Here is a 27,448-nt window from a genome sequence, read left to right as displayed (position 1 = left end):
ATATATATTATGCGGTAGTGGTGTAGTGGTAGAGCGCTTGCTACATAAGCAAGGGGTTTAGAGTTCGATCCCCACCATGTCCCTGGTAGTACCACAATCAACTTGTTTCTCCGTGCAACAGCCTTGTTTGTCAAAGTTTGTTTTTTGGAGTTATTGAGTTGAGAAAGGGTTATAACCACAATTAAGTAGCCTCCTTGTCTGTAGTGGCCTTCTCGGCCTTGAGGAGCCGAGTTAACTTAAAATATAAATAAATATATATACATATATATATATATATGTATATATATGTATGTATGTATATATGTATATATATATATATATTTATATATATATATATATATATTTATATATATATATATATATATATATATATATATATATATATATATATATATATATATATATTCCTATTTATCAGTTATGGCTTGTATACATATATATATATATATATATATATATTTACATATATACATAGATATATATGTTTATGTATGTATATATATATATATATATATATATATATATATATATATATATATATATATATATATATATATATGTATATATATATATATCATCATCATCATCATCATCATCATCATCATCATCATCATTATAAATAATTGAAGTATTACTTGTTTAATGATAAATTTCAGATAAATAATTATTAATTATGTAAATAATTATATTATTAATATTAACAATGATATATAATTATAAATAATAATAGAATAATTTGAAAACTTTAATGCAACATGATTCATTTTAATAAAATTTAAATTATGTTTTAAAAATAGTTACTATAGTTACATAGTTATATAATAAATAATTAAGTTAAATTGTTAAATTAGTTGTATAAGTTAAATAATCATATTAGTTGCAGATAGATTATACCAAGAGATGTTAAATACATGTTTAGAAATAGTAACAAATCCAACTCTAAAATGAATCTAGTTTATTATATTTACAAAACCACTTTGCAAAATCTTTTTTTATTAACACATTGTTTTTGTAACTCATTTTCGTATTACGAGATTTTTTTGCTACTTTTATAAAGGATTGTAACCACAGTAAAGCAGTCCTCGTGACTGTAGTGGTCTTTTCAGCCTTGGTAAGGTGAATAACATAAAAATATAATAATAATAAATTAAAAAAACAAGATGTTGGTAAATGTTTTGATGTTATGTAGTGTCTAGATATAATTCTACATACTACATATAATATGTTTATATAATTACCATCACTGCATAAATTATGTTTACTCAAAAGCAATAATGTTGATAAAACAAAATAAAATAAAAACAAGTAAATAAAGAAAAAAAAATTGAATAAAAAATGTTTCTAATTAGTTTTATTTTTTTCAGATTTAAACATTTATGAAAAAGTAAATCAATTTGAGATTCCTCACACATCTGTGCTCCCTGAAAACATTTTAAAATGGGTCTGCTTCATTGAGGAGAAAAGTGATTGTAACACAGCTTCAACAATTGATAATTTCAAATCATCTTTTCCTGAGATAAACTCATTAAATCAGTCAGAGATTTATTTGTTGTTTTGTTTCTTTTGTGGTAGAAAAATATTTTTATCTATAAAAAAACCTAAATCTCAAGCTCACCTTTCAAGATTGGGCCTTGGTAAGGGCATTAAGGTACCTGATGATTCTTATCAAATTAATCTTTTACCAAACCATCTCAGAAATTGGGAATCAATTTTAGCTCAAGAAGTTAAAATTTGTCTTTCTTTGAGTGAATTTGAAAATGCTTTTCCTGATATTCAACAGTTAAGTGATGCTGACAAGTTTATTTTATTTGATTATTATCGCAGCAGAACTTTAAATGAAGAAAGTGTGAGCATAAAACATTTTCAAAATCAAATATCTTTAGAACAAAATCAAATGTCTCCAAAATATCCTGACGAAAATTGCATAAACTTTAAAATGTTGGATCTTGCAGATGAATTAACAGAAACTCAATATCGAACTTTGTCTTTAATGCACACTGAACTTGAAAGTATTGGGGAACTTTTGACTATGTGGGCATTTTCACCAAAGTTGATTATAGATAGTTTTGAAGAGTTTAGTAAATGGTATTTAAAATGGAGTTCAGCCACAGAATTTCAAAAATTTGTTGTTTATGCATTGATTTATAGGCAAAAAAAATGGATCTGTATTGTTGAGAAAAATTCAAAATCAAACCAACTTTTTCTAAAGATATTATTGAGAAATGTTCCATCGGACTCAAAAGAATTTCTGATTCCATTTGAGAGCCCTAACTTAGTTGAATGGTCTGGAAAAATCAATGATGACAAAGAAATTGATAAATATTTAAAACTATTAGAATTTTCAATTCCTCTTAATTATTCATTAAGTCGCAAACTTAAAGCTTCACACTTACCTAATGTAGTCAATATCCATTTACAAATAACAAATAAAGACCAGAGCCTCAAAGAATTTTTAAAAGAGTTTTCAGAGGTGATTAAAAATTTTCCAACAGAAGTTCAACATTTATTATTTTTTTATTATCATAAATTTGAAGAATGGGAGTTTTCAGTGTGGCAAAACAAAACAGATGAAAATATTGTTCCTCCTCAGTCGCCAGCCATTAGACTGAATGGATCAAAGCGTTTGAAAGAATCAAGACATTTTAAAGGACCACGTAAACTCAAGGCATCACAAAATCTTTTGGGATCAATAAAAAAAGATAAAAAAAATGAGCAAAATAAGGAAAGAAAAACAGTTTCAAGAAAAGTTTCTTATGCAGGTATATTTTTTTCCTTTAAATTAAAAAAAATAATAATAGTATTAACTTAAATTTGAAAATTAAAGTTTATTTAAAAATTTTAGGAAAAATCAAAGACATTGCTTTAGATCACTCTCAAATGAAAAGCAAGGTGCCAATATTTGATATTGAAAGTGAAAATGTGAAAACATTTGTTGAGTTTAAGATGTCCTGTGAAAATAAGTTTAAAGAAAAGTTGTCTAAGAAACAATTGTATGCACTCTATTGCTATAATTTTTGTTTTCATTTGTGGAAACTTCAAGTTAATTTTTTAAACACAGGTAAGATTTGTTTTTTGTTTGATTATGGAAAATTTAAGTTAATTTGTTAAACACAAGTAAGAATCCTGTTGTTTTTTGTTTGTTTATGGTTTGTACTGATGATGTGTTGCTGTTAATGATGATGATAATGATGACGATGATCATGATGGTGATGATGGCGATGATGATGATGATGATGATGATGATGATGATGATGATGATGATGATGATGATGATGATGATGATGATGATGATGATGATGATGATGATGATGATGATGATGATGATGATGATGATGATGATGATGATGATGTTGACGATGTTGTTGTTGTTGTGTTTGTGTTCTTATTTAAAACTAATTGGCTTGGTTTTTATATAGTTAGTTAAAAGCATTTTTGAATAATCCTAAAATCTAAATACTTTGCATATTGCAAAAGCATACCCTTCTGCTCCAGAGAAGCACACCTTTCTGCTCCACAAAGGCACATTTTTATGCTCTGAAAAAAGCACACTCTTCTGCTCTAGAAAAAATCTTTAGTTGCGAAAAATCATTGAAGTTTTAATTATTTTACTTCATTTAAAATGACTTATATGTCTTAAATATGTCTTAAATATGTCTTAAATATAAAATCATGTATGAGCTGCCTCTTTAATAAAGTATCTGTTCACTATATTCATTCTCTTATAAGGTATCACAAATCTTTTATTATGTAACTGTTTAAAGTGCTCTTATTTTAATGAGGCATCCAGGTGTTTATTTTTTTTAAAGTCTTGAAATCAAAAAATAAAAGTTTAATTTATACAGCTGTGTTGCAGTGGCTAGAGTTCTAAGAATCAAAAGGTTTGAAGTTCATTACTCTATTCAATTAAATAAAATTGCTTAGGAAGGAGGCGTGAACTTTCTCATTAAGTGCTTGTTTGCTCTGTGATAAGACCTGTGATAAGACCTGTGGTAAGTCCTTCTTGGATCACTTTATTGAAAAAAATAAAATTTACAAACATAAAAAATTGGAATTTTTATTAAGTTTCAAATATATATACAAATATTAAACTTAATGAAAATGATTTCTCATTTTTCTAAAACTTTAAATTATGCATGAGAACTTTTTTATAGAAATTCAACAAATTTTAAGTCCAAAACATTTATTATAATTTTTCTTGGTTGTCACCAAACACTCAGCATCTTTTCAGAATGATGAATGTATTTACTGATTTTAAAGGGAACTTTTTTAGTAAAATGTTTTGTTTTTTTTTTAAATCAAGAAGTCTGCTAAGGCACTCTACAAATGTTTTAAAGTTTAGATGGAAATTAAACAAATATCCAGACCAGACCATTGGTTTCACTTAGCAACATCTTAGTGCACTTCAACCTAAACAAAACTTAATTTTATTTTGATTTTTTTCTATTTTTCTGTTTTCATTATGAAATTAATGTTAATCGTTTTATATTGATGATAATGTATTATGATGCATCAATCACCTTATATTGATGATAATGTATTATGATCCATCAATCACCTTATATTGATGATAATGTATTATGATCATCTTACTTAGTTGTAAGTCTATTAATAGGCTCTACTTGATATCCAATTCAAATTTTGATCAGAAAATATTATACATGTGTTGCTATTGACTTTTTTTAAAAAAAGTGCAAACTGGCAAAAATAAATTTTTATATCTTAATGCATAATTTTTAAAAACATAGCTACAGCTTCGAAAAAAACAACATGATCCAATATATCACTTGATATGTGTATCAAGTGATATATTGGATCATGTTTTACTCGGAAAATGTTTTACTCGGAAACTCAATCAGCCACTTAGTTACCATTAGTTTTATAATTTTACATAAAAAGTTATTGCTCGATTTTGAGACTTTATTGAGAAATATTCATTAAGAAATGCATCATACTATATAAAGATAAAATTTTACATTTTATCGTATGATAATACGTATGATAATATACGTTTATAAACCATATAAACGTATTATCAAACGTTTATATGGTATGTTGCATTTCTATGTTGACAAAATAGTATACTTATTTTTTCGAATTTACATTTTAGATACGTTATTGGATATTAAGAAAAACATAGTAATTGAACATCCTCATCCAGACGTTGAAATTGCTAATATCCTCAAATGGATCAAGTTAATCGAGCAAAATGGAATTCGGCAGAAATTGACTACAATGAATGAGTTTGTCAGTTATTTTCCAGAAATGAAAGAACTAAGTGAGGCTGAAATATATTTGCTTTATTGTTTTTTCTGTGGTATATACTTTCGAGCAGTTTTTGTTCCAAAGGACTCTGATATGAATGTTGAATCAAAAGCTAATCAATCGGTTAAAAAGAAGAGAATCAATAAAGCTTCTCCTCCAATTAATAATTTGAACGAAAAACCTAGTTGGAAACGAGCAATTACACTTCCTAAATTAAAACTTTCTGATTCTTTCGACGTAAGCGATTCTGAAAGTAAAAGGAAAAGTTTTAACAACGCTATGAATGACCATTTGTCACCGTTAAGTCCTGTCGTTGAATATGACAATGTAATTGAAGTTTTAAACTCACCTAAACAAAAGGACACATATGTACCTTTTGATGAAATATCCGATTATTCAATAAGACGTCTAACAAATATTGGCTTTGCGCCAATTAAGCTGAACAAAGGTAACAATTCACCGGGTTATTCATATGAACTTGTGCCGTTTGAAAATGTTTCCGATTATACACAACGTCGGCAAACGAAGGTGCGTGAGCCTTACGTCGTTACCAAATATCATAATGTAAAGTCTCAAGAAGATTTTCCAGAAGAAGAAAGTCATATACCTTGCTCCATTCCTATTCAGGATAACTCGCATGATGATAAAATCACCAGACTTTAAAAATAGTACTTAAACAGTAATTTATTTCAATATTTAAAACTGTCAACATTTCACTTTAATTTTGATATAATTTAAAACTTTTCATAATTTTTAAATAAATTTTTTAACTAATATTTTTTGGTTTCAACATTTTGTTTTTGTAAATATTTTTTTGTTTTTGTTTAAGTAGAGTTTTTTTTAAGAATTTAAATTCAAAATTTTTTTTTTTTTATTGTTGAAAAAAAAAAAAAACTTTTATTATGAATGATTTAGAACATGTCTACCAAGCTATTATTCAAAAAAACGCAAACGTGTTTACAATCTTTTATTTTAAATATATGAGCTGGATCAATACTATCTTACTATCATACTATCTAATTATAATTAAGCTAGTCAATGCTTAATGCCGTTAGTTACTGAGTTAGTTACGGTTCTGTAAAATTTCTAAAAAATTTTCATTTTTTCCAACTGCGCGTATTGTCTTTTCAATGAACGTTTAACCAGCGTTCAAGGTCAATTAGTGATCGACCAAAATTCTGTTTCAGTATCTTTTTCGATATTGAAACAGAATTTCGATTTTTTCTGAAAATATTTTTTTCAGAATTTCTGAAAAAATCTGCCAGTTGTTACCTTTCGCTATTAACTTATATCGCCAACTTAAATTTTAATTAAATCTTAATTAGTATTAGTATTAAATCTTAATTAGTAATTAGTATTAAATCTTAATTAGTGATACGCGTGTAATCCTAGTATAAAAAAACAACAAACAAAATTTTTTTAATGAAATTAATTTTGACTAGCCGAAATATTAATTTCGGTTTCTGCACCGAACTGAGACGATGTTTCGTCTGACTTTTTTTTCCCCGTGAACATTATGAAGTCAGACGAGAAAACTTTAGTTTTTGCGCTAATGTAATTTCTTACCGGAACAAATATGTTCCTGCGGCTTTGCTTTGATCTTTATAAAATATCGTAATGTTTCGGGAAGTTTTATTTTAAAAATGCGCTAAAATTTATTTTATAAAATTATCAATGCTATTCAGAAGCTATATGACAAGCAAAAAAGATAATTTAGAGTATGCTTTTAAATAGTTTGTGAGTTATTTTGTATTAAATCTTTGAAGGATTACCAAAAATAATCTTTAATAGCTCTCAGCAATTACGTAGATTGTTTCGTTTGCCAACCAACAGGCAGCGAAAAATCAATTGTGTTTCAATGTCTACCCTTAGTATTCGATATAAATATGTATTAAGATGTGCAATAATATAGTTTTACTTGTTTCTCCGCTTTTGAGTTGAATGAAAGATCAAGAAAACAAATCAATTAAAATCAAATTTATTCTGAATAAAAAATCTTACATCAAAGATATTTACAAATAGTAATGATACTAATCTCAAGTAAACACCTTTCAAATTAATTATAATAAATAGTGATAATAAAAAGAAAAGTAAAGTCAGATAAAAGGTGATTATTGTAAGAATAGGAAGAAATAATAGTAACTGTAAAAGTTATATAACGATGTTAACCACAAAATTAATACCAACAATATAAATAATAACTATAAATAAAAAAAATTTCAGTAATAATAACAGGTTAATAATAATATTAGTAATAATATTAGTAGTAACTGATATTATAATAATATAAAGTAAATACAAATTAAATTGATATTATTAATAATAAAATATGAATGATACCGTCAACTGGGGTGACTATAAACGCTTTTTAAACATTTATGCATCATATAACAATACAGTTAGTCTAACAGCTAATTTTTTTTTTTAACAGAACATTATACTATCTAGCTTTCAAAATTGGTTTTAGGCCTGATAAATATTATAAAGTAAATACCTTAATTTTCTTATTTTATACAAGCATATTGGTATTTTTAAAACGGGGTGAGAATGAATAGCCGATTCGGAGTTACTTTGAACACGACATGTTTTTATTTCTTAGATTATGGATAGACTAACATGTTGTAAGGCTGGGGGGGGGGGGATGAATACTGTTAAAGATCAAACAGATAACAGAAAGTGTATTATATGTTGTAGAGTCTTTTATTTCAAATCAATTCATGTGAAAAAAATTACATACTAAGTTTAAAATCTAGTTTTTTCAGCACATTACTATTTACAACAATATTTACAAAGCTGCCTTAAAAAAAACAGACCATCAACTATCACTATCCTCGAAGTTCCTACATGGCTCACACAGGCTGCATATAAAGTCAATTTTTTCAATATCAAGCTTTTAATTTTGAACTTTTTCATAGAAAAAGCCACAACACTGGAGGTGATAAGGTTGGCTGCATTTGTTGCATTGAATCAATACGTCGTCGCTTAACTCCACCCACTTTTTGTTACTGAAAGCACAGTACCAATCACTATCTTTGTTGTTTTGCTCTGTTGAACTTGATGGCATTGACACATCTAAACAAAGAACCTAAGCCTAGATTGTTTTTCAGAATCTCTAAAACGGATTCGTTAAGAACCATTACAGTGTCTTTACCACCAGAGTCTTTATTTTTTCCAGGAAGTCGTTTTATCACCTCTGTTTTGTTCATAGGGTAGATTCTTGTTGCTCGAAATCCGGAAATTAAAACTTCTGGTTTCAAGGTGTTTACTAACTTGTTTAAAAGAGTAGGCATGTGTTTTTTTAGAATAGCCCCTTTAATACGATTTTCTATTCTCCACTTTGAAAGTAGTGTCCTCCACGACAGTACTTTCAAAGTGCTTTAACCCTCTAAATACAGCAACATCTAGTGGTTGGCAGAGATGGGTTGCATTAGGTGGCATTGCTACAAACTTGATGTCATGTTGAATCGTGGCTTCAATAATTTATGGAGAAAAATGTGAATCCAGATTATCACCAATCAGCAATGTTGTTCCGGTTTTTAAAATAGCAATAGGCAAGAATATCTCCATGAACCATCTGGTAAATGTTCTACCATCAAACCAACCATTAGTGGTGATATCGTATACGGTTCTAGGTGGTCCACCATGAGTTCAACCCTGGTAGAGATTTTTTGCTTTATAAACAACCATAGGCGGCAAAAATTCTCCAACAGCGTTACCAGCAAACATTATACTAGTTGTTCCTGTTTGTTTTCAACGCGGTATCCATGTCCACGACGAACAATAACAGCTTTGGACCCTGGATTATCTGTTATATTGGTCTCGTCATAATTATATATGTTTTCTGGAGGTATATCTTTTAATTCTTGGTATAAGTTGTTAAAATAACGGTTAAGGGTTTCTTCATTGACTAATGCCCTACTATGCTTTACATTGTCAGCAACCCTTTTCGTCAGACAATGCCTTTTCATGAAAGACTGAACCCAATCTACACCAGGCCTTTTTTTTTTAAATATAAAGTCTGTTATTTTCTTTTTATCACAATAACATTTAACTAAAAGTCGAATGTCAAAAGAATCAAGAGGCACCCTCCAATCTGTCATATAAGTAATTGTTTGAACAATTAAATTTTCTGTAGAACTGTCAAGTCTGGTTTGTCCACCATGCTTTTTTGGAGCTTGATTTCCAAGTTTTACGTTTTTATGGAGAACTCCTAGCGGAATGTTATAAACTTTGGCTGCTTTCCTGATAGTAAACCCGTGGTTTTTCACTTTATTTACTGCTGCTTGTAAGTCTTTTTGAGTGTAATTTGTTTTGTAACCTCGGCTATTTTTCTTTCTTTTGTAATTTTGAGGCATAATTCCTTAAATGAATTAAAAAAACACTCGAATTCTTAATAAAAAAAATGCTATTTTTAAATGAACAAATATTCATTTACAGACAAACTACACCCTCAATTTTGGATTCATTAGAACAATATGTACCTGAACTTGATATGTAGCAACTTTTATAGTGTTTTGATACGCGCTTCTTAAGATATAGCTTGATAAGTCAACAAACTACCCGAACAATGTAACTCATGCCGTTGATATGATAAAGAATGCGATAAGATAAAGAATATAGAGAAAGAAAAGCCTAAAAGCGCGATAAAGAAAAGTCGAAAAAGGAAAATATTTTGCGCAGCCTAAAATTAAGTTCCAAATATTATATTTAATGCAACTGGATCAAAATAACACACAATTTAGATCTATTGTGTGTGTTGTTTCACCTTTTAGTTAACTTGGTACTGATGTTCATAGTCATCCCGCTGTTCATAGTCACCCCCGTTGACGGTTGTAGTAATTATTAGCAATATATTTATATAATAATATAAAAGAATAATAATAAGGAACAACACTAGTATTCATCAAAATTTAACAGTAACAATAGTAATAATAATAATAAAAGTCATTGTTGCAAAAAATGTATAACATATATAAATATATATATGTATACGCAACTTGAACACATACATACATATATAAATATAAACACACATATACATAAACACATACACATAAACACACATACACATATACACTCACACATTTAAATATATATATATATATATATATATATATATATATATATATATATATATATATATATATATATTTATATATATATACATACACACATACATACACACACATACATATACATATGTATACATATACAGACACACACACATATACATATACACACACATACACATATACATATTAACACACATATACATACAACATACATACCCGTATACACATACATAAATAAATACACATACACACATATATACATACATATACACGCACTCACATAGATATATACAAATAGACACATACCTACATACATATGTACACACACATATACACACATATTCATACATACACATATACATACACATATAGAATAATGTTATAATAATATTTATATCATATATAACAAAACAAGAACAATAATAATAATGACCCACAATAATTCCAACATTTTACAAACAGTATCTCTCCAAAAAAAAAGCATGAAGACGGGTTTTAAATTGTGTAATAGAGTTTAGTGATTTAAGAAGAAGAGGTAATTTATTCCAAGATTTTATGCATTGGTTTGTGATTGATTTATAATTGTACTTAACCGAAGAATGATTTGGGATAGATAATTTAAGGTTTCATATACACACTTAGTAAAAAGGGAATCAAAGTAGCTTCTATAAAGCATAATCAACGAAGAAAAAATATTGAAGATGATCAAACAGAGGTAATAATTATCATTATTATACATTATTTTAGTTACCAAATAAAGTTTTTCATTTCTCTAGAGAAGGTCTAGTTTTTGCTTGGTAATTACCCTGAGAAATTTTTTTTTCTGAACTATTGTTCATAAATTTTGGAACTTTTTTAGTGAATGCAAATAATTAATCATTTATTGAGAAATTTTTAATGCTAAATGCATTTAGATTGAATTTGCATTGAAGATTGGAAATGTATTATTATATTTCATTAATTCTAAATGTGTTAAGCATTTATTATGAAATATTATATTATTCTGATATTGAATTTGGACATGCTTTAAGTAAATTTTTTTTTTTGAATTATGGAGTGTTGTTTATTGTTTAAAAGTATACTGTTTTTTTTTAGATAAATTACAATGAAGCTTTGTTGCAGTTGCAATTGATGAAAGTCATTGTGCGAAAAAGTGGTAAGTGATTTTGTTATATAGATAAATTATCTACCTCAAGTAAACATTGTTATTTACAATTTAATGTCAGAACTTCTTGTAATACATTAAATTAAATTAAAATTAAAAAAATTTTACTCATTGAAAGAAAAGATAAATACATTACCTATCGCATTATATAAGTAAAATCTTGTGATTTACATAATTTTATTTATACCTTATTTGTCTGTGATTGTTATAGATGTTCAAGTACACAATCAGATGCATTTCGGTCTCATTATAATAGACTCTCGCATTGCTATCACTTGTCCCTAAAAGAATTCCAGTATTGGCATCAACAGCAACTGCAGCTAAAAGTACTGCTGACTTTATTATTGATAATCTTTGTATGCATAATTTGGTTATTATATCATCTACACCAGAAAGAAGAAATATTAAATACAGCCTAATACATATTGACTCTAGAGATCCAGAGAAATTTTTCTACCCAGTTGTTCAACATATTCTTTTGAATACTTATAAAAGAACTTTAGTCTTTTCTACAACTATGACTAATGTGAGATCAATTTATTGGTATTTTTACAAAAAACTAGGAGAAAAATATAAAAGCTATCTTGATAGATCATATGGTCAATTTCATTCCAAAACAGATGATAATTTTAATGATAAAAAATAAAATAATACAAAGATCAAGCTCTAATTTGTTTGTTCAAAAATATTTTTTGATCAAGCTTCATTTGTTTGTTCGAAAATATTCTACAATCCGTTTCTTCTGCTTTTGGTATAGATATCAATATTCTTTGTGAGTTTTCTTTAAGAATTTCACAACCTCTTGATATGGCATTTATATTTTTTTGTATTTTTGCTAATATTCTTTTTACATTTGTATAGCATGTTTTACAAATGCAATGATATTTATTTGAATAAGTTAGCTTTTCATTTATGATTTTTTCTATATTTAGGTCAGCCTCTGTTATTTTTTCCTTATTATCACATAGATTAATTTTCATAGAATCATCATCATAGGATGAATACTTTTGTGTGATATCATGAAGATATAAAATCCACACGTTTAATGAAGGAGGTAAGAAAACCTCAGTAGGTTGTGACCTTTTTTTTGTTAATGGTATAATGTTTTTGTGTTTTTTAAGCAATAAAACATCGTGATTATTGCATTGAAAATCAAACAACTTATCATCCATTTATTAAAAATTGGATACCATGTTGCAATAAAAGAGTTTACCGAAACTTATGAGTATATAAAAAGCAAAACAAAATGTTTGAATTGAATGCAGGATTATTCTAAATTTGAAGTTAATCCGACTTAATTTGGCAACTACTTATAAGTAGGGAAAAAAAAAAATGAATTTATTATTATTTTTATAAATCTGCAATCAGAAAAAACTTTAATAATGTGTCTTTTTTTAGTTTGAAAGTTAAAAATACGGGTTAACAAGATATATTTGACGTATCTTAAATTTGATAAAATTGTTGATAATTTGTTGAAAATAGTTAGTAACTGGTTTTTAAAAAGTTTATTACCCCCGTCCTAAAAACCTGCGAAGCGTAAATATTTTTCGCCATTATTAATTTTTTTAAATATCCAAAGTTTTCTCGTCTGACTTCCCGAAGTTTACGGGAAAAAAAGTCAGACGAATTATCGTCTTGGTGTAGGTATCCGAAATTTCGTTTTTTTTCGGTTTCGGCTTTTTTTTTGTTTCCGTCGATCACTAACGTAATTAAATGTTTAACGTCCTAGTTCTGTTTTCTTTACAATAGACCTTTTTCTAAATTATGCACGTTTGTTTAAGACATGAATTAAAAAAGACCACGAGGTCTTTTAATAAGCTGTGTGAGTATTGCTTCTTTAAAAAAGGCAACTTGCATATTGCATATGTGTAGTCATTAAAAAGTTCTCCTTTTTTAAAAATATATTTGTACAAAAGAGTTTGCATAAGTTAAGGCTATTTAGAAAAAAGTTTTCTTAAAAGTTAAAAAAAAAAAATCAAATTAAAAATTTAATAAGAATTTATAAAAAAACATTATGGTCTATATATTTATACTTTATTATACGTTTTTTGTCACGCTTTTTGTGACATGGTTTTTGTCACGCTTTTTGTGACATGGTTTTTGTCACGCTTTTTGTGACATGGTTTTTGTCACGCTTTTTGTGACACATGGTTTTTGTCACGCTTTTTGTGACATGGTTTGCCACGATTCAAAATGAAATAATAAACAAAGTAAAAAATTAACTTTGTTTTAACGCGAATTTTGATTTATAGGACCATAAAATAGTTACCTAGTACTTTTATATAAGTAAACTGAGAAAATGTCAGTTTAATAGGATTTTAGTTAGTCAGTTTTCCATTATTGTTTATAGCTTTTTTGACAATAGCTTATATGACACGAAGTTTTTTGTTTATAGCTTATATGACACGAAGTTCCTACAACTATTATCATCTAAAATTTTATATCATCAAATAATTTTATATCAATATAAATCTTTCTCTATGTGTGTTTATATATATATATATATATATATATGTGTGTGAGTGTGCACGCTTTAATTTTAGCATTAGACGCAACTGATGATGCAATACTGATTTAGGGAGCTGCGAGGGCTTCAATCAGTGGCGTAACTAGGGGGAGCACAGCCCCGCAAAGCGGTAGGGCCCTGGAGCTTAGAGGGCCCCGCGAAGATTTTTCACGTATTCTTAAATGAAAAGCAGATAATTTTTCAACAATAGGAACTCTATCATAGAATTTAATTTCAATAGAAAATCTATTATAGAATTTAATTTCAATAGAAATTCTATTATAGAATTTAATTTCAATAGAAATTCTATAATAGATTTAGTTTCAATAAAAGTTTTATCGGAGAATTAAATTTCAAAGAAATTCTATTTCAGAATTTAAGGGGGCTCACCCCCTTAAAAATATTTCGATAACTTCCAAGTTCATAGGATTTTTAGGGCATTCATTGGAAAGGATATTATAATAGTGTTTAAAAAAAATATGCTTTCATTTTTAAAAAATGTCAGCTGTTGCCATGGTTACAAATTCAAAATGGCAAAAGTCATAAATTCTTGAAATTTGGAAAGCTAATTCCCTTGGGTTGGTACACTATTTTTCAATGAAACTTTCTAACATTATTTATTTACATTAGATGCATGCAATAAACCAAAAAAAAAGTGAAATATTATTTCGGGAAGAATGACTTTTTGAGTTTTTAAAAAATTAACAATAATTTTCTATATTTTCTACATAAATTTGAACTTTATACAAGTTAATCACAGTCAATATAAAATATTTAAATCAAACTTTTGGTTTATTGCATGAAACAATCTATTATGTGTGTTGTGTGAAAATATCAGCTCAAAAGCTATAATAGAACCAAAGTTACCACATTTCTAAATTCTATTAAATTCGGAAAAAATGCAATCTGAGAAAATAAGCAAAACGTAAAACATTTTGTAAAAAGAGTTTTAGTAAGATATTATTTTTTAAATCTTTTCAATTCTAAGCATAATAAAATCAATTGAAAAGGTGTTTTGATAATGGAAATTTATACAATATCTACATTATCTATAATTTTATATAAAAAGACTATATCACATGAAAAATATTTTTTATCAAAAAAACGATATATAACTAAAAATAAGAAAACAGCGTATCCAGAATAAAAAAACTAAATAAAATAAAATACAACATCTTTAAAATTGACTTTAGAATAATCCTGCTTCACAGGTGTTTCCCTTATTTTGCTTTTTTTTAATCCTTTTGGTATTGATTTTATCACATCCAAGATTGGTATAAAATCCTGGAACTATATTTAGTCTTTCATACAAATTAATAACAGCTTTAGCTCCAATGTTAAAGTTAAAATGAAACAGTAAGTTGAAATGCAATTTACTGTTCCATTTTGCGATAAAAATCTTTGTCTTTGCCAGGTGCCATCACATGACACAGGTACATCATAAAAATTATTCTGTGGTTGATTTTTTGATAATTCCTTTAGTTCTTGAGCTACATCATCCATAGTTTGAGTGGCAATAAACTTAAATTTTATTTTTAATTTAAAAACAATCTTGTTACAGTTATTTGATGTAAATGGTGTTGGAAAATTTATAAGTGCATTAAAGCGATTAATACTAGCAAAGCCTTGACCACATCTACGCATTGAGTATACTATTCTGTAGTTTATATCAAACCCTTGTGACATAAATGGCAGTTTTTTTGATGTCTAAAATGAATGATCCCATTGATAAAAACATTTTACAGTCATTTTACTTGCTAATCCATGTTTTAAACTTTCACTTGGCTTTAAACATTAACTTTGTTTACATTGAGGAGAACCAAGAACTGAAATTAAGTTTGATAAATTAAACATATCCAAAATCCTATTTCCAGTAATACCATCATTTAAAGGCTGAGAAATAACATGGCTTGACAGCTTAGTAAACGATCTTGTCTTTGGTAATGATGCTGAAGTACTTGGAATAAGATTTAATAGTTCAGATTGCATGGACACAAATTGTTTTTTGCTAGTGTATTGATTTCCTTTAAATTTTCTTTTCTTTTTTTTAAACTTGCAAACTTTGCTCTTTTAATTTTATCATTTGTTATTGTTTTTTTATTTGCCACATAATTTTTTTCCATTATCAACTAGATAATCAAGCTCTTTTTTTGAACTAATAATTATTTTAATACTTATCCACAACTAAAAATGCCTAGAAGTTATTTATAAATAAACAAAATAATCACTAAATAATCTACAGAACAAAATTTAATTTATAATAAAGAGTTTGACACACAATGTGTAGTGTATCTATGTGGTTGTATTACAGTGTGGTTAGCATGCTTACAAAGTTCATTTTCCAGACCTACATGGAAGCAGTTTGAAAAATTAATATTTCACAGACTCAGATTAATCATATAAAATTAACTTTAAAGAAAAAGGTTTTGTATATAAGTGGATAAGAGAAAATAAAACTGTTGCTATGGACGTTGCTAAGTAGGTTATTTTTGACTATGATCAAATAATCAAGAAATAGACATACTTATGTGTTTTTTTTTGAAAATTTTAATTCAGAATCAGATTCCTCGTTAATTTTTACACTTGAAACATGAAAAACCAAAAATTTCAAAAAAAATTATTTTTTTGCTATTTTGACAGGGGTGAGCCCCCTTAACTTCAATAGCAAATCCATTATAGAATTTCTATTGAATGTACATTCTATTGTAAATTTCTATTGAATGTAAACATTAGCGAATAGTAACCAAGCGCTGTCAACTCTTCTATATTTACTTAGTTTAAAGTGTAATTGTATGCGCAAGGCATTATTGGATGTGTAGGTAGTATAAAAATTAACTCTCATAACAAATTTGGATGAAACTGTAAATTGTTTTCTGTATATTATATTGCGTTTTTTCTTCAATAAGTTATAGTTTTTAGTATAAAGAAATGCCTTTATATTGTGCAGCAGTTAACTGCACAAATACCAGTGGAGTAGCCGATAAAAATGTGTCCTTTTTTCGTTTTCCAAGAGACAAAGAAAGGTAAATACTTAACTTTACTAAGCATTATGATTTAAGTACTTAATTTATATAATTTAGTACTTAATATATATATATACATATATATATATATTTTTTAATTTAACACATTATTTTTGTAACACAAAATTAAAGTAGGCTATTGTGCAACTTTTCAAACTTATGACATAAGTTTGAACAAATACACATAAGTTATGTGTATTTGTTTTCTTTTAGAATAAGTTTTTGTTTTCATTTTATCGAGTTATTTTACTGATTAATTTATGTAATTTATTTGTAATTCAATTAGTATGCAACGAAAAGTATATGTTATTCTTATTTTTAAAGGTGCAAGAAATGGGTTATAAATTGTAGAAGAAGAGATCTAGATAGAAAGTCTGTTTAAGTTTTAAACAAAGAATATCGTTTGTGTAGTAACCATTTTGAAAGTTCAATGTACTATTTTACAAACAATGGAGGAAAATGTCTGCTTTATAATGCAATACCTACATTTTTTAATGTTCCCAATCCACCACCATCTGTAGGAGAAAAAAGAAAACCACCTACCAAAAGAAATCATTTGCCTTTAAAAGTTAAAAAAATACAAAATGAAAATAATGATAGTAAAGTTGAAAACACTCAAGCCAATATAGAAACTGTAAATATAAAAAAGTACAGAAAAGTCTTAAATTCATTGCGTACATCTCGTGTTACAATATGCAGGCTACGAAAAAAAAATAAAACTATTAGAGAAAAAAAGCATAAAAGTTGCAATAACTCAATTAATCATATTTTAGATTTATCTAAAAACTTTCTTTCAGATGATCAACAAAAATTTTTTACAAGTCAAATAAAAATGAGTTACCACCATAAAAAAGGAAATCGTTGGACAATATCGGATAAATTACTTGGACTACGAGTTATTTTTCATAGTCCACAAACTTATAAAATGTTAAGTAATATATTTTCTTTACCAAGTCGCAACACATTGAAATTGTTTCTAACAAGAGCTTATGGCGATATGCCAACTGGATTCTCACAAAAGTTGTTTACTTTACTAAAACTTCGTGTTAATAACATGAATCAACAAGATCGTAATTGCAGTTTAGTATTGGATGAGATGGCACTTAAACAACACTTTATGACAAAAGTGTAGATGTTGTTTTTGGAATAAAGAACAAGAAACCACTGAATCAAGCTCTAGTTTTTATTATCAGAGGTATTGCCACTAAATGGAAACAACCAATTGCATATTTTTTCAGTAACTCAACTGTTTCAACAGTTAATCTTATTAAGTTTATTTAAGAAGCTATATCAAAAGTTCAGGACTGTGGATTGTTAGTTCGGTGTATTGTGTGTGATCAAGGATCAACTAATATTGCAGCACTTAAAATTCTTGGTTTTTCAAAAATAAAATCTTATATTCAACACCCGTCTTTAAAAAATAGAATTCATATTATCTTTGATCCCCCTCATCTAATTAAAAGTGTTCGCAATAATCTTATGCGACATAACATTAATATTGATGGTAATATAGTTTCATGGAATCACATTAGAATGTTGTATGAGCTAGACAAATGCAATCCTATCCGTCTTGCACCAATATTGACTGACAAACATCTCGATCCTGGAGCATTTCTAAAAATGAGAGTTAATCTAGCAACACAAGTATTAAGTCATCAGGTTGCCACCGCATTGTCTTTGTGTGTCACTGCAAATATATTACCGTCAACTGTAAGAGTGACTGCCCAATTTGTTGAAAAAATGGATATTCTTTTTGATCTGTTAAATTCAAGAAAGCTTCAGGGTGATAAACCTGCTCGTTGTGCTATAGCAACTAATGGAAATAACATTACATTGTTAAAAGAACTCCAAACTTGAATTAAGAAATGGAAGTTTTGTGATGTACAATCCCAATCCAAGATAGCTAGTCATTGGGGGTTGAATGTTACAATTAACAGTATACTAGAATTGTGCCAGGAGCTTCTCTTGGAAGGATTTCCTTTTGTTTGCACATCTCGCTTCAACCAAGATTGCTTAAAAAGTTTTTTTGGAACTATACGGAGTAAAGGAGGGTGGAATGACAGACCAACTGTAAGACAGTTTCGAGCAGCTTACCAGAATGCCCTTTTGCTGTTGTCAGTAGAAACTAGTAAGTCTAATAGCAACTGTCTGGCAGAAACAGATTTTAGTGTGGCATTGGATCTAAATTCCTTATTTGAAATTCACAAAAACTACTAACTAAAAAAGATTGTCTATTTTTTGATAATAATACAAAAAATAATGTTCTTTTAAACAGATTTCCTGTTGCTATCCTTATAAAACAATCTATTGAACAATCACATACATATTTCTCTAACTTGTTAATAAAAAGAATCTCTCTGTGTCAACATTGTAAGGTAGTACTTTGCAGTGAATCGATTGATTTTACAATAGCTAGTAAGAATGGTATGGAGACCAATAAACAAACAAACATCCAAAATTGTTATCCAAATTCATCGTTAGTTTCTTTGATTTCTAATATGGAAGTAGTTTTCATAGAATATATTGAAAAGTGGCTTGATATGGAAAACCTGGCTTTTAGATTATCTTCCAAAATAATGGAAATATGTTCTTTTGAGTTTTTATTCAAATATCACTTCGAACATGCTTTTTACCTACAAAAAAAAAATAGTCCATATATTCGTCATATCACGAATATTTTATTTTATTAAACTGTATAACCGAGATCTTTCTCCACGCAATAAAAAAAACTATAAAAAGATGGAACGTTTGCTACACAAATAATTTCAATTGTATAATAATAACAATTATATATATATATATATATATATATATATATATATATATATATATATATATATATATATATATATATATATATATATATATATATATTTCTGATTTTTCTAGTTTTCAGAGTTGTTTTATGTTTTTTTATAGCAACCAGATTTAAGTGGGTTCATATTTTAAGTCAAAAATGTAATTTAACAAATCGAGTCCAAAATTTGATTAAAAAACCAATAAAGTATTTAGAAATATTTCATTACTAATAGCATTTGTTGCTTTATATAACTTTATATATATATATATTCGTTTTTAATTTGTTTTTTAAATGTTATTTTACCCGGGCAGCATATTTTGAAACCCTATACAGGCTCAGAATAGGCAGAAAAATGAGTAACCTGATTCGCTGATTTTGAAAGAGAGGCTAGTGCGATTTTGTTGAAAAATATAATTAAAATCAAAACAAACAGATTTTTGAGATAAATTTCAAAGTAACAATATACTAATACAAGTCAATACAAGTCATGTGTTACTATCAACACAGGAAATTCATTTTATTTTAGTACTCTTCAGAGAATTTAAAATGTATCAAAATCTATTTGTACAAGAGAATTTTCACTCGTAAAATTTTCAATAAAGTTTATCTTGGTGATGAAGATTTTATCTATTGTTATTTTTAAGAAACGAAAAAAAAAATGTGTTGAAGTAAATTTGAAAAAATCTACAAATGTGTATCTCTCAAAATATGCTCTTGGCTTTAAAGCATTCTTAAATACATAGTTTATATAATTATGTTGTACGAGACTAATAGTGAAGCACTTTTGCATAAAAAGTTTATATGCAGTTTTACGTGACTACTGGTGAAGAACTTTATTTATAATCTGATTTACATGTTTATTATAAAGAGTTGAAAATTAGGGTTTTTTAAAAAAGAAAATTTGTACTAATTGCAAAACTAGCTTACATGTTCCATGTCAATATATGAGCTCTGAGGAGATTTTGTTTTCATGCTTTGTTTCAACCATAGTTTGGAGGAGGCTGATATATTTTTTTATTATGTAACTTTAATAAAACATCGTGTTAAACCATTAAAAACTTTTTTTAAATTTAAAAAAATTTTGACAGGCTACATTAAGTTATAAAATATTTGAAGATTTAACAAAAGAAGTGATATTTGTGTTTGAACAGTATTTTTTGTACAGTTACATATAAACACTGACATTAAAAGTAAGAAAAAGTAAGTCAAATAAGTTAACCAAATAAAAGTGGATTATGGCATAAATAAAAGTGGATTATGGTAAATGATTGTGGCATTTTTTGTATTGTATTAATTGAAAAAAAAAAGATTTAAAAAACTAAACTAAGTGGTTAAAATCAAACGTTTTAATGAAAAAAGAGTAATAAAAAAAAGAAAAGAAAATTATCAAAAAAAAAAGAACAAAATAAGTTGTCATGCTATGAATATTTTTGCTATTATAAAATGTGTTTTGTATGTACAAACTCTTTTACTTGAATTTGCATGTGTGCAATTTCTAAATCTGTTTCTCATCAAATATAATGTCCGTGTTCTATAAAGCATGCTCGATACAAAGTTTATACGCAATTGCACCAGACTACTGGTAAAGTACTTAAAATATGCAAAGTATAAATTTTAAGCAGAGGTTGTTCTAAGCTCGTTACTGCATCTTTATACCAACTTGTTAATTATAAACAGTTCAACATTTAAAATTTTGGAAAAAGAAAATTTTTACAGATGTTCTGCCAAACTAGCTTACATGTTCCATATAAATCTACCAACCCTGAAGAAGTTACTGTTCAATCTAAATTTTGAGAAGGCTGATAAGGCGTACATCAATATTTTTTTTTATATATATTATATAGGATGAAAATTGGATATTATTCTAATGGAAATAATTTGAATAATAAATTGGATAATAATCTAATGGAAAATTTAACAAAAAAAGTAATATTTGTTTTTTCACTGAACATTAAAACTTTACTGAGTATTAAAGTCAAAAAATTTAACCAAATAAAGGTGAATTATGGCAATTTTTGTAATAAAAATAACTTTATCAAAATTAGCTTTTACATTTAAAGAAGCAAGTTTTCAAAAAAATTATTAAAATTACATCAAAATAAAACATGACGCATCTCTGTTTTTATATTAATAAACAAGAGATATTCACAGAAATTTAAAAAAAGAACACTTGTTTTTATTGGTTATACCAAAAATTAAATAATGAAACTATAAATAAAATTTGTAAATATGGAGTACATTTTATTTAAGGTTTTTTTTTCTAATTTTTTAGAGCAGACATATTTTCTTTTTCTTCTGGAGTATATAATGTAAAATAAATTATTAGCATTATAAATATATAAAATTTATCAAAGTTTGCTGCTTTATTTAATATTATTTACTATCAGTTGCTATTAAAGGATACACATTTTATATTAATTATAGAATACAGTAACGAGTATTTTGTTCAGGTTAAAAGCTATATATTAACAAACACGTATTGAGTTTTGAAATTAAAATAAACAACTACATGAACTTGCATGTTTGCAATCTTTCTTGTTTCTACCTTTTTACACTTAGTTTTTCATTAAGGTGTGATAAGTTGAGAGTTATTGCTTTTGGTAATCAGTTTACTATATCAAAACACACTTGTGGACATCAGGTTATAGATTTTTTCTAATAGCTTATTATGCTACAATGCTTTGTGATCTTTTATTACTATACATTACCAAAGGATATCTAAATTTGCTCTTGCTTACAATTGCTTTTAATTTAAGAGTGTTGCAAATCATCTGGGCTAGCTATAACAACCAATAAGCAATACTCTCAAATTTTTTTAGTGTTGTATATAATTTATATATGGGAGTAATAATTGAAAAGTTCTAAAAAGAAATTAGGCGATTTTTTAAAAATACTTCTGCTAAATGATTGGATAAATGGGAACTTAATTTGAAAAAAATTATACCAAGTTAATAATAGTCTATTGATATTAGTAGGTAAATTTTAAAACTGTTTTAAAAAATCTATCGTATGAGAATCACGGCATAGTCAAGTTTTACCATCTGGTTTATAGTTTGTTACAATGGTTGTCTTTTTTATATATTAGAATTATAAAAACAATTAGAAAAACAAACTAATTTTTTTAAATCTTTATTTTTATTAAAAAACTCTGAAAATCACAGATGTTTTGAGTTGTGAGGGTTTGTATAAGTATTTGTACTATATTGCACAAAATTGGATAGAAAAATCATAATTTTTTTTGCTATTATTATTTGGTTTTTTATGAAATTACTCAAATTCACTTTTATTATTCAATACGTTTTTTGACATTTGTTTTGATTTAAACATACGCGTAAAAGCCTCTTTTTCAAAATCAGCGAATCAGATTGCGCATATCTCTGCCTATTCTGAGTCTGTATAGGGTTTCAAAATATGCACCCGGGCATCCCATAATCCTCTGCAAACAAATTAACATTTTTTTACGCAAGTCGACAGCCCTTGATAATAACGTTGTCTATTATAGAAATACCACTGATATAATTTAGTACTTTAGTATTTGTTGATAAAGTCAGGTGATTTTAAAGTGGAAAATTAAGTATAAATTATTAAATATAGTTATATTTAGAAGGTAAGTGCTTTTCTATTTATATGCATTCGTGCAAAGCAGTAAAAAAGTCATATAATTATAATTTTCATTACAATAAGTTGAATTATCAATATGTTTAGCTAATAGGTAATAAATTAGTTATATTTATAATATTGGTAATATTTTTTAACTGCTTGTTAAAAAAATCTTGCAATTTTATTCCAGCAATTTAAAATATCCTATATAAATTAATTACTGAGATCTTGAATTTAAATAAAAAATGTATATAAACGCGATACATGTAGAACCATGTTTTTGTGTTGAGTACGCACTAGGTTTTGCTATAGTACGAGGATAGTACGAATTAACAAAGAAACACAAATTATGTGTACATATTTGATATAAAATTAAAAGGGCGGACTCAAGATACGAACTAAAGAATAAATACAAATTAAGTTTATTATTTATTCAAAAATATTTAGCCACATATATTTATATCTATAGGGTTAATACATATAATTTTTCTAATAAAACATTTTTCTTACAATAGCATGGACTTAAAAAGAACTTATATAAGTGGAGCCAGAAAATGGAAATTAAAAAAGGAAGCTGATGATAGTTTACGTAAAAACAATAAAAAGATATCCTTATTTTTTTCATCAGTAGAACAGAAACCTTGTGATGAAGTTGCAGATAAAAATATCAATGTCGTTACTAGTACTTCTCAAGCAACCCAACAAGAAGAAATGTTATCTGTTTCAATTAACTTAGAACACAAGGAAATTTCGAAAGATCATAATGAATCTCATTATAAAAGTAATGCATATATTTTCGCAAATCCTAACAATCTTACCACTGCAATGCAAGTTGAAGAAACAGATCCAGAACCGAATATATTTCAGGAATTAAATACATTAACAACAGATATGGGATATTTTAGAGGAAAATTTCTTGATGATAGCATAAAAAGATTTATTATTTCCTCTGAAAGATGCAAACCACAAGGACCATTCAAAAAAGATCTTTCACAAAATTTTAGACATTTTTCCACAAACTATTATTATTGTGCATATAAATTTAGTCGAACACATATTGACTCAGCATATTGTGAACCATGTTGATTATTTTCAAATGATAAAAATAACCAATGGCATACGGGAGTTTGAGACTGGAAAGGGCTAAGTAAAAAAATAAAAAGTCATGCTAATAGCCTAAAACATATTAAAGCACGTCAAGTATACGATCATTGGAAACAAAACAGGGCACTTAATGAGGATACAGAGACAATAATTCGTCATAAAGCTTCATTTTGGAAGATAATATTGGAAAGGTTATTTAACATCACTTTAATGTTAACAAAAAAACTCACTTGCATTTAGAGGTCATAGTGAAGTGTTGGCAGATGAAATTTACAATGGCAATTTTTTGTCTCATGTTTATTTGCTGTCAAAGTACGACGATACAATGAAACAAGTACTCAATAAGCCTAAAGGCACTATAAAATATCTTAGTCCAGCTATCCAAAATGAAGTGATTCAATGTTTAAGCCAAAATTTAGAAAAAACATTAATATTCGAAATAAATGAATCTGCCTTTTTTTCTATTATAGTTGACACAACTCAAGATGTATCTAGAAAAGAACAATTAAGTTTAATTTTTCGGTACGTTCACATAATGCGCAAACAGGACACTCAACCTCAATTAGAGATTAAAGAAACATTTTTGGGTTTTTGTAAAATTCGGGTTAGTATAAATTTTGGGTTTTTATAAAATTTTATAAAATTTTAGATCATTCGGCAGTAGGTTTAACCAATCAATTGTTATTGTTGCTTGAAAATAAAGGAATAGATTTAAAAAAGTGCCGTGGTCAAGGATATGACGGAGCTAATTTGATGAGCGGCATTTATAACGGAGTTCAATAAAAATAAATAATATTCAGCCATCTGCACAATATGTACATTGTGCGAGTCACAATTTAAACCTGGTTATAAATGATGCTGTTTCTGGTTCTAGAGAAGTAAACAATTTTTTTATGGAATTCGCTATCAAATTTTAGCGGGGAGTCGGAAGTAACATTAAAAAAAATTAAACCCAACAAGATGATCTTCAAGAATTAATTCTTTATTAGCTATAAAGTTACGCTTTTTAGATATAGTTAAAACTTTAACTGAAATTTCTTTAAAATATTCGAAAAGAGTAGAACAAACTGAAGCTCTAAAATTATGGGACAAAATATCAAACTTTGAATTAGTTTTTATTTGCGTCATTATGTATCACATATTAACGAATGTAAATTATGCTTCAAAAAACTTACAAAAAAAGTACATAGATCTACATAGAAGTACATAGAAGCGGCCACGTTATTTGGTACACTGAAATTCAAGTTAAAAGATTTTAGATCAAATTACGATTTATTTAAATTAGAGGCTGTTACTATTTGCAGTAAGTGGAAAATAAAACCAACATTTAAGGTTAAGAGGCAATCCAAATATGCAAGACATTTTGATAATTTAAGTGGAAGTGATTTAAACGAATGCGCTGAAAAAAGATTTCAAATTAATGCTTTTTATAGGACCATAGATATTGTTAACGTGCAAATAAGTGATAGATTTACTGGAATGGAAAAACTTTCAAATCTTTTTAATTTTTTGCAACCTCAAAATTTAACAAAATTGTCTGAAGCTGATCTAATTAAATCAGCTAAATTATTGCAACATAGTTACCCAGACGATTTGACAAAACATTTTCCAACCCAATTAATTAATGCAATCACTTTTATTAAAAATGACATTACAGAAGCAACTACATTAAAAGATTTAGCTGACATACTGCTCATCAAATACAGTTTTGTGGAGTACGATTTTTCAGATATAAACACAGCAATATTGCTATTGATGACAATACCTGTGACAGTTGCAAGTGCTGAAAGATCTTTCAGCAAATTAAAGATTATCAAATCATATTTAAGAAATAGCATGTCTCAGGAGCGTCTCAAACATTGTGCAATTTTGGCAATAGAGAACGAAAAAGCACAAACATTAGAATTAGATAAAGTAATTGCGGAATTTGCGAATAAGAAGGCAAGAAAAGTTTATATTTAAAGTTGTTTAACAAATACAAAGTTTCTTAGAATATTCTTCAATTTTTTTTTCTATTCTTGATAGCATTCTAAGAATTACTGTCTTAAGATAGTATAGTTATTATGAAAATAAAAATTCTCCCATAGAAATAAGTGAGGTAAAGTTAGTTTTTGCTATTAAGGATGTTCGTTCTTTTTTATAATTATTTTGTGAAAAGATTCTAGGTTATTTCTCAAATTTATGAAATAAATATTTTTTATATACTTAATCGTGTTATATTAACCCAATATAAAAAGCAAATATTGGATATTTCATTCGTAAATATATTTTGAAAAAATTTAAAGTGGGAGGGCCCCTTTTTTTTTTTGGCGGGGGGGGGGGGGCAAATTTATAGTTACGCCACTGGCTTTAATCCATACAGCAAATGATTTAATACTAATCACTAATTAGCACGCAACAAAGTTGGTATTACCTTGATTAAAGATTTGGGCAGCAATAAGCTATTTTTATTTTTCTTCAATCAAATTTTATAGAATTAAAGCGTTATAAATAAATAAAGAAATTGTCATCTTACATAGCGTTTTCAAAATGAATTCTTCATTAAAAAAATAAAGCTTTTTTGAACCGGATGGAGTAATTTCTTTCTCAAAAAGTACTTCCATCAATTTAACTTGATGATAATTGATTTAAATTTTGATGCATGTGTCCTATTTACCTAAACTAACTATAAGGTTACTTTCAGAACATTTTGAAATTTACATTGACAAAAAAGAATACTCTTATGGAAAAAGTATAAAATACCTTCTTTTCTAACATTTTAAACAGAAACTTGTTTTCAAAACTTATTTGTTTTGAATGATCTGAAGAAGTCAAGTTTTCAGTCAATGAAAAAGTTAAAGGAGGAATAGCGGGGGCTGGGGCAAGTGTCTTTTTTTTTACTATTTAAAACTTACTTTTATTTTTTTAGTAACTGTG

The 27,448-nt window shown here is 27.1% G+C and overlaps 2 protein-coding genes and 2 long non-coding RNA genes across 7 annotated transcripts in view; all 4 read left to right on the top strand.

Annotated features, from left to right (window-relative positions):
* The window catches only part of LOC100210173 (uncharacterized), a 133,301-nt gene extending 127,179 nt beyond the window's left edge, over positions 1-6,122 (top strand). For all 4 annotated transcript variants that reach the window (XM_065801791.1, XM_065801793.1, XM_065801790.1 and 1 more), the window contains 3 exons: positions 1,365-2,759; positions 2,843-3,058; positions 5,108-6,122. In XM_065801791.1, coding sequence (XP_065657863.1) covers positions 1,365-2,759; positions 2,843-3,058; positions 5,108-5,925 — 2,429 coding nt within the window. In that variant the 3' untranslated portion in view covers positions 5,926-6,122. The remainder of the gene's footprint in view (positions 1-1,364; positions 2,760-2,842; positions 3,059-5,107) is intronic.
* Positions 6,123-10,440: 4,318 nt separating this feature from the next.
* LOC136082452 (uncharacterized) lies at positions 10,441-12,404 on the top strand. Its single transcript, XR_010639696.1, has 3 exons — positions 10,441-11,049; positions 11,430-11,490; positions 11,711-12,404. It is a non-coding gene; the product is annotated as an uncharacterized LOC136082452 (long non-coding RNA).
* Positions 12,405-16,775: 4,371 nt separating this feature from the next.
* LOC136082451 (uncharacterized) lies at positions 16,776-19,602 on the top strand. Its single transcript, XR_010639695.1, has 2 exons — positions 16,776-17,028; positions 17,353-19,602. It is a non-coding gene; the product is annotated as an uncharacterized LOC136082451 (long non-coding RNA).
* A 5,465-nt stretch (positions 19,603-25,067) lies between these two features.
* Positions 25,068-26,494, top strand: LOC136082743 (zinc finger MYM-type protein 1-like). The gene is made up of 3 exons (XM_065802165.1): positions 25,068-25,119; positions 25,182-25,292; positions 25,818-26,494. Exons 1-3 carry the CDS (start codon positions 25,068-25,070, stop codon positions 26,492-26,494), a joined length of 840 nt encoding a protein of 279 aa, XP_065658237.1.
* The last annotated feature ends 954 nt before the right edge of the window (positions 26,495-27,448 follow it).

This window comes from Hydra vulgaris, chromosome 07 (genome assembly GCF_038396675.1).
Source record: "Hydra vulgaris chromosome 07, alternate assembly HydraT2T_AEP".
NCBI classification, from domain to species: Eukaryota; Metazoa; Cnidaria; class Hydrozoa; order Anthoathecata; family Hydridae; genus Hydra; species Hydra vulgaris.
Note: the sequence above shows the minus strand (reverse complement) of the source record. Positions and strands in the feature narration are given on the sequence as shown.

Bases quoted from the DNA above. Each gene is read 5' to 3' on its own strand.
- LOC136082743 (XM_065802165.1), top strand. From the start codon at position 25,068: ATGCGCAAACAGGACACTCAACCTCAATTAGAGATTAAAGAAACATTT. The intron at 25,120-25,181 runs GTTTTTGTAAAA...ATAAAATTTTAG, and splicing joins GATTAAAGAAACATTTTTGG to ATCATTCGGCAGTAGGTTTA. The intron at 25,293-25,817 runs GCATTTATAACG...TATTTAAATTAG, and splicing joins CGGAGCTAATTTGATGAGCG to AGGCTGTTACTATTTGCAGT.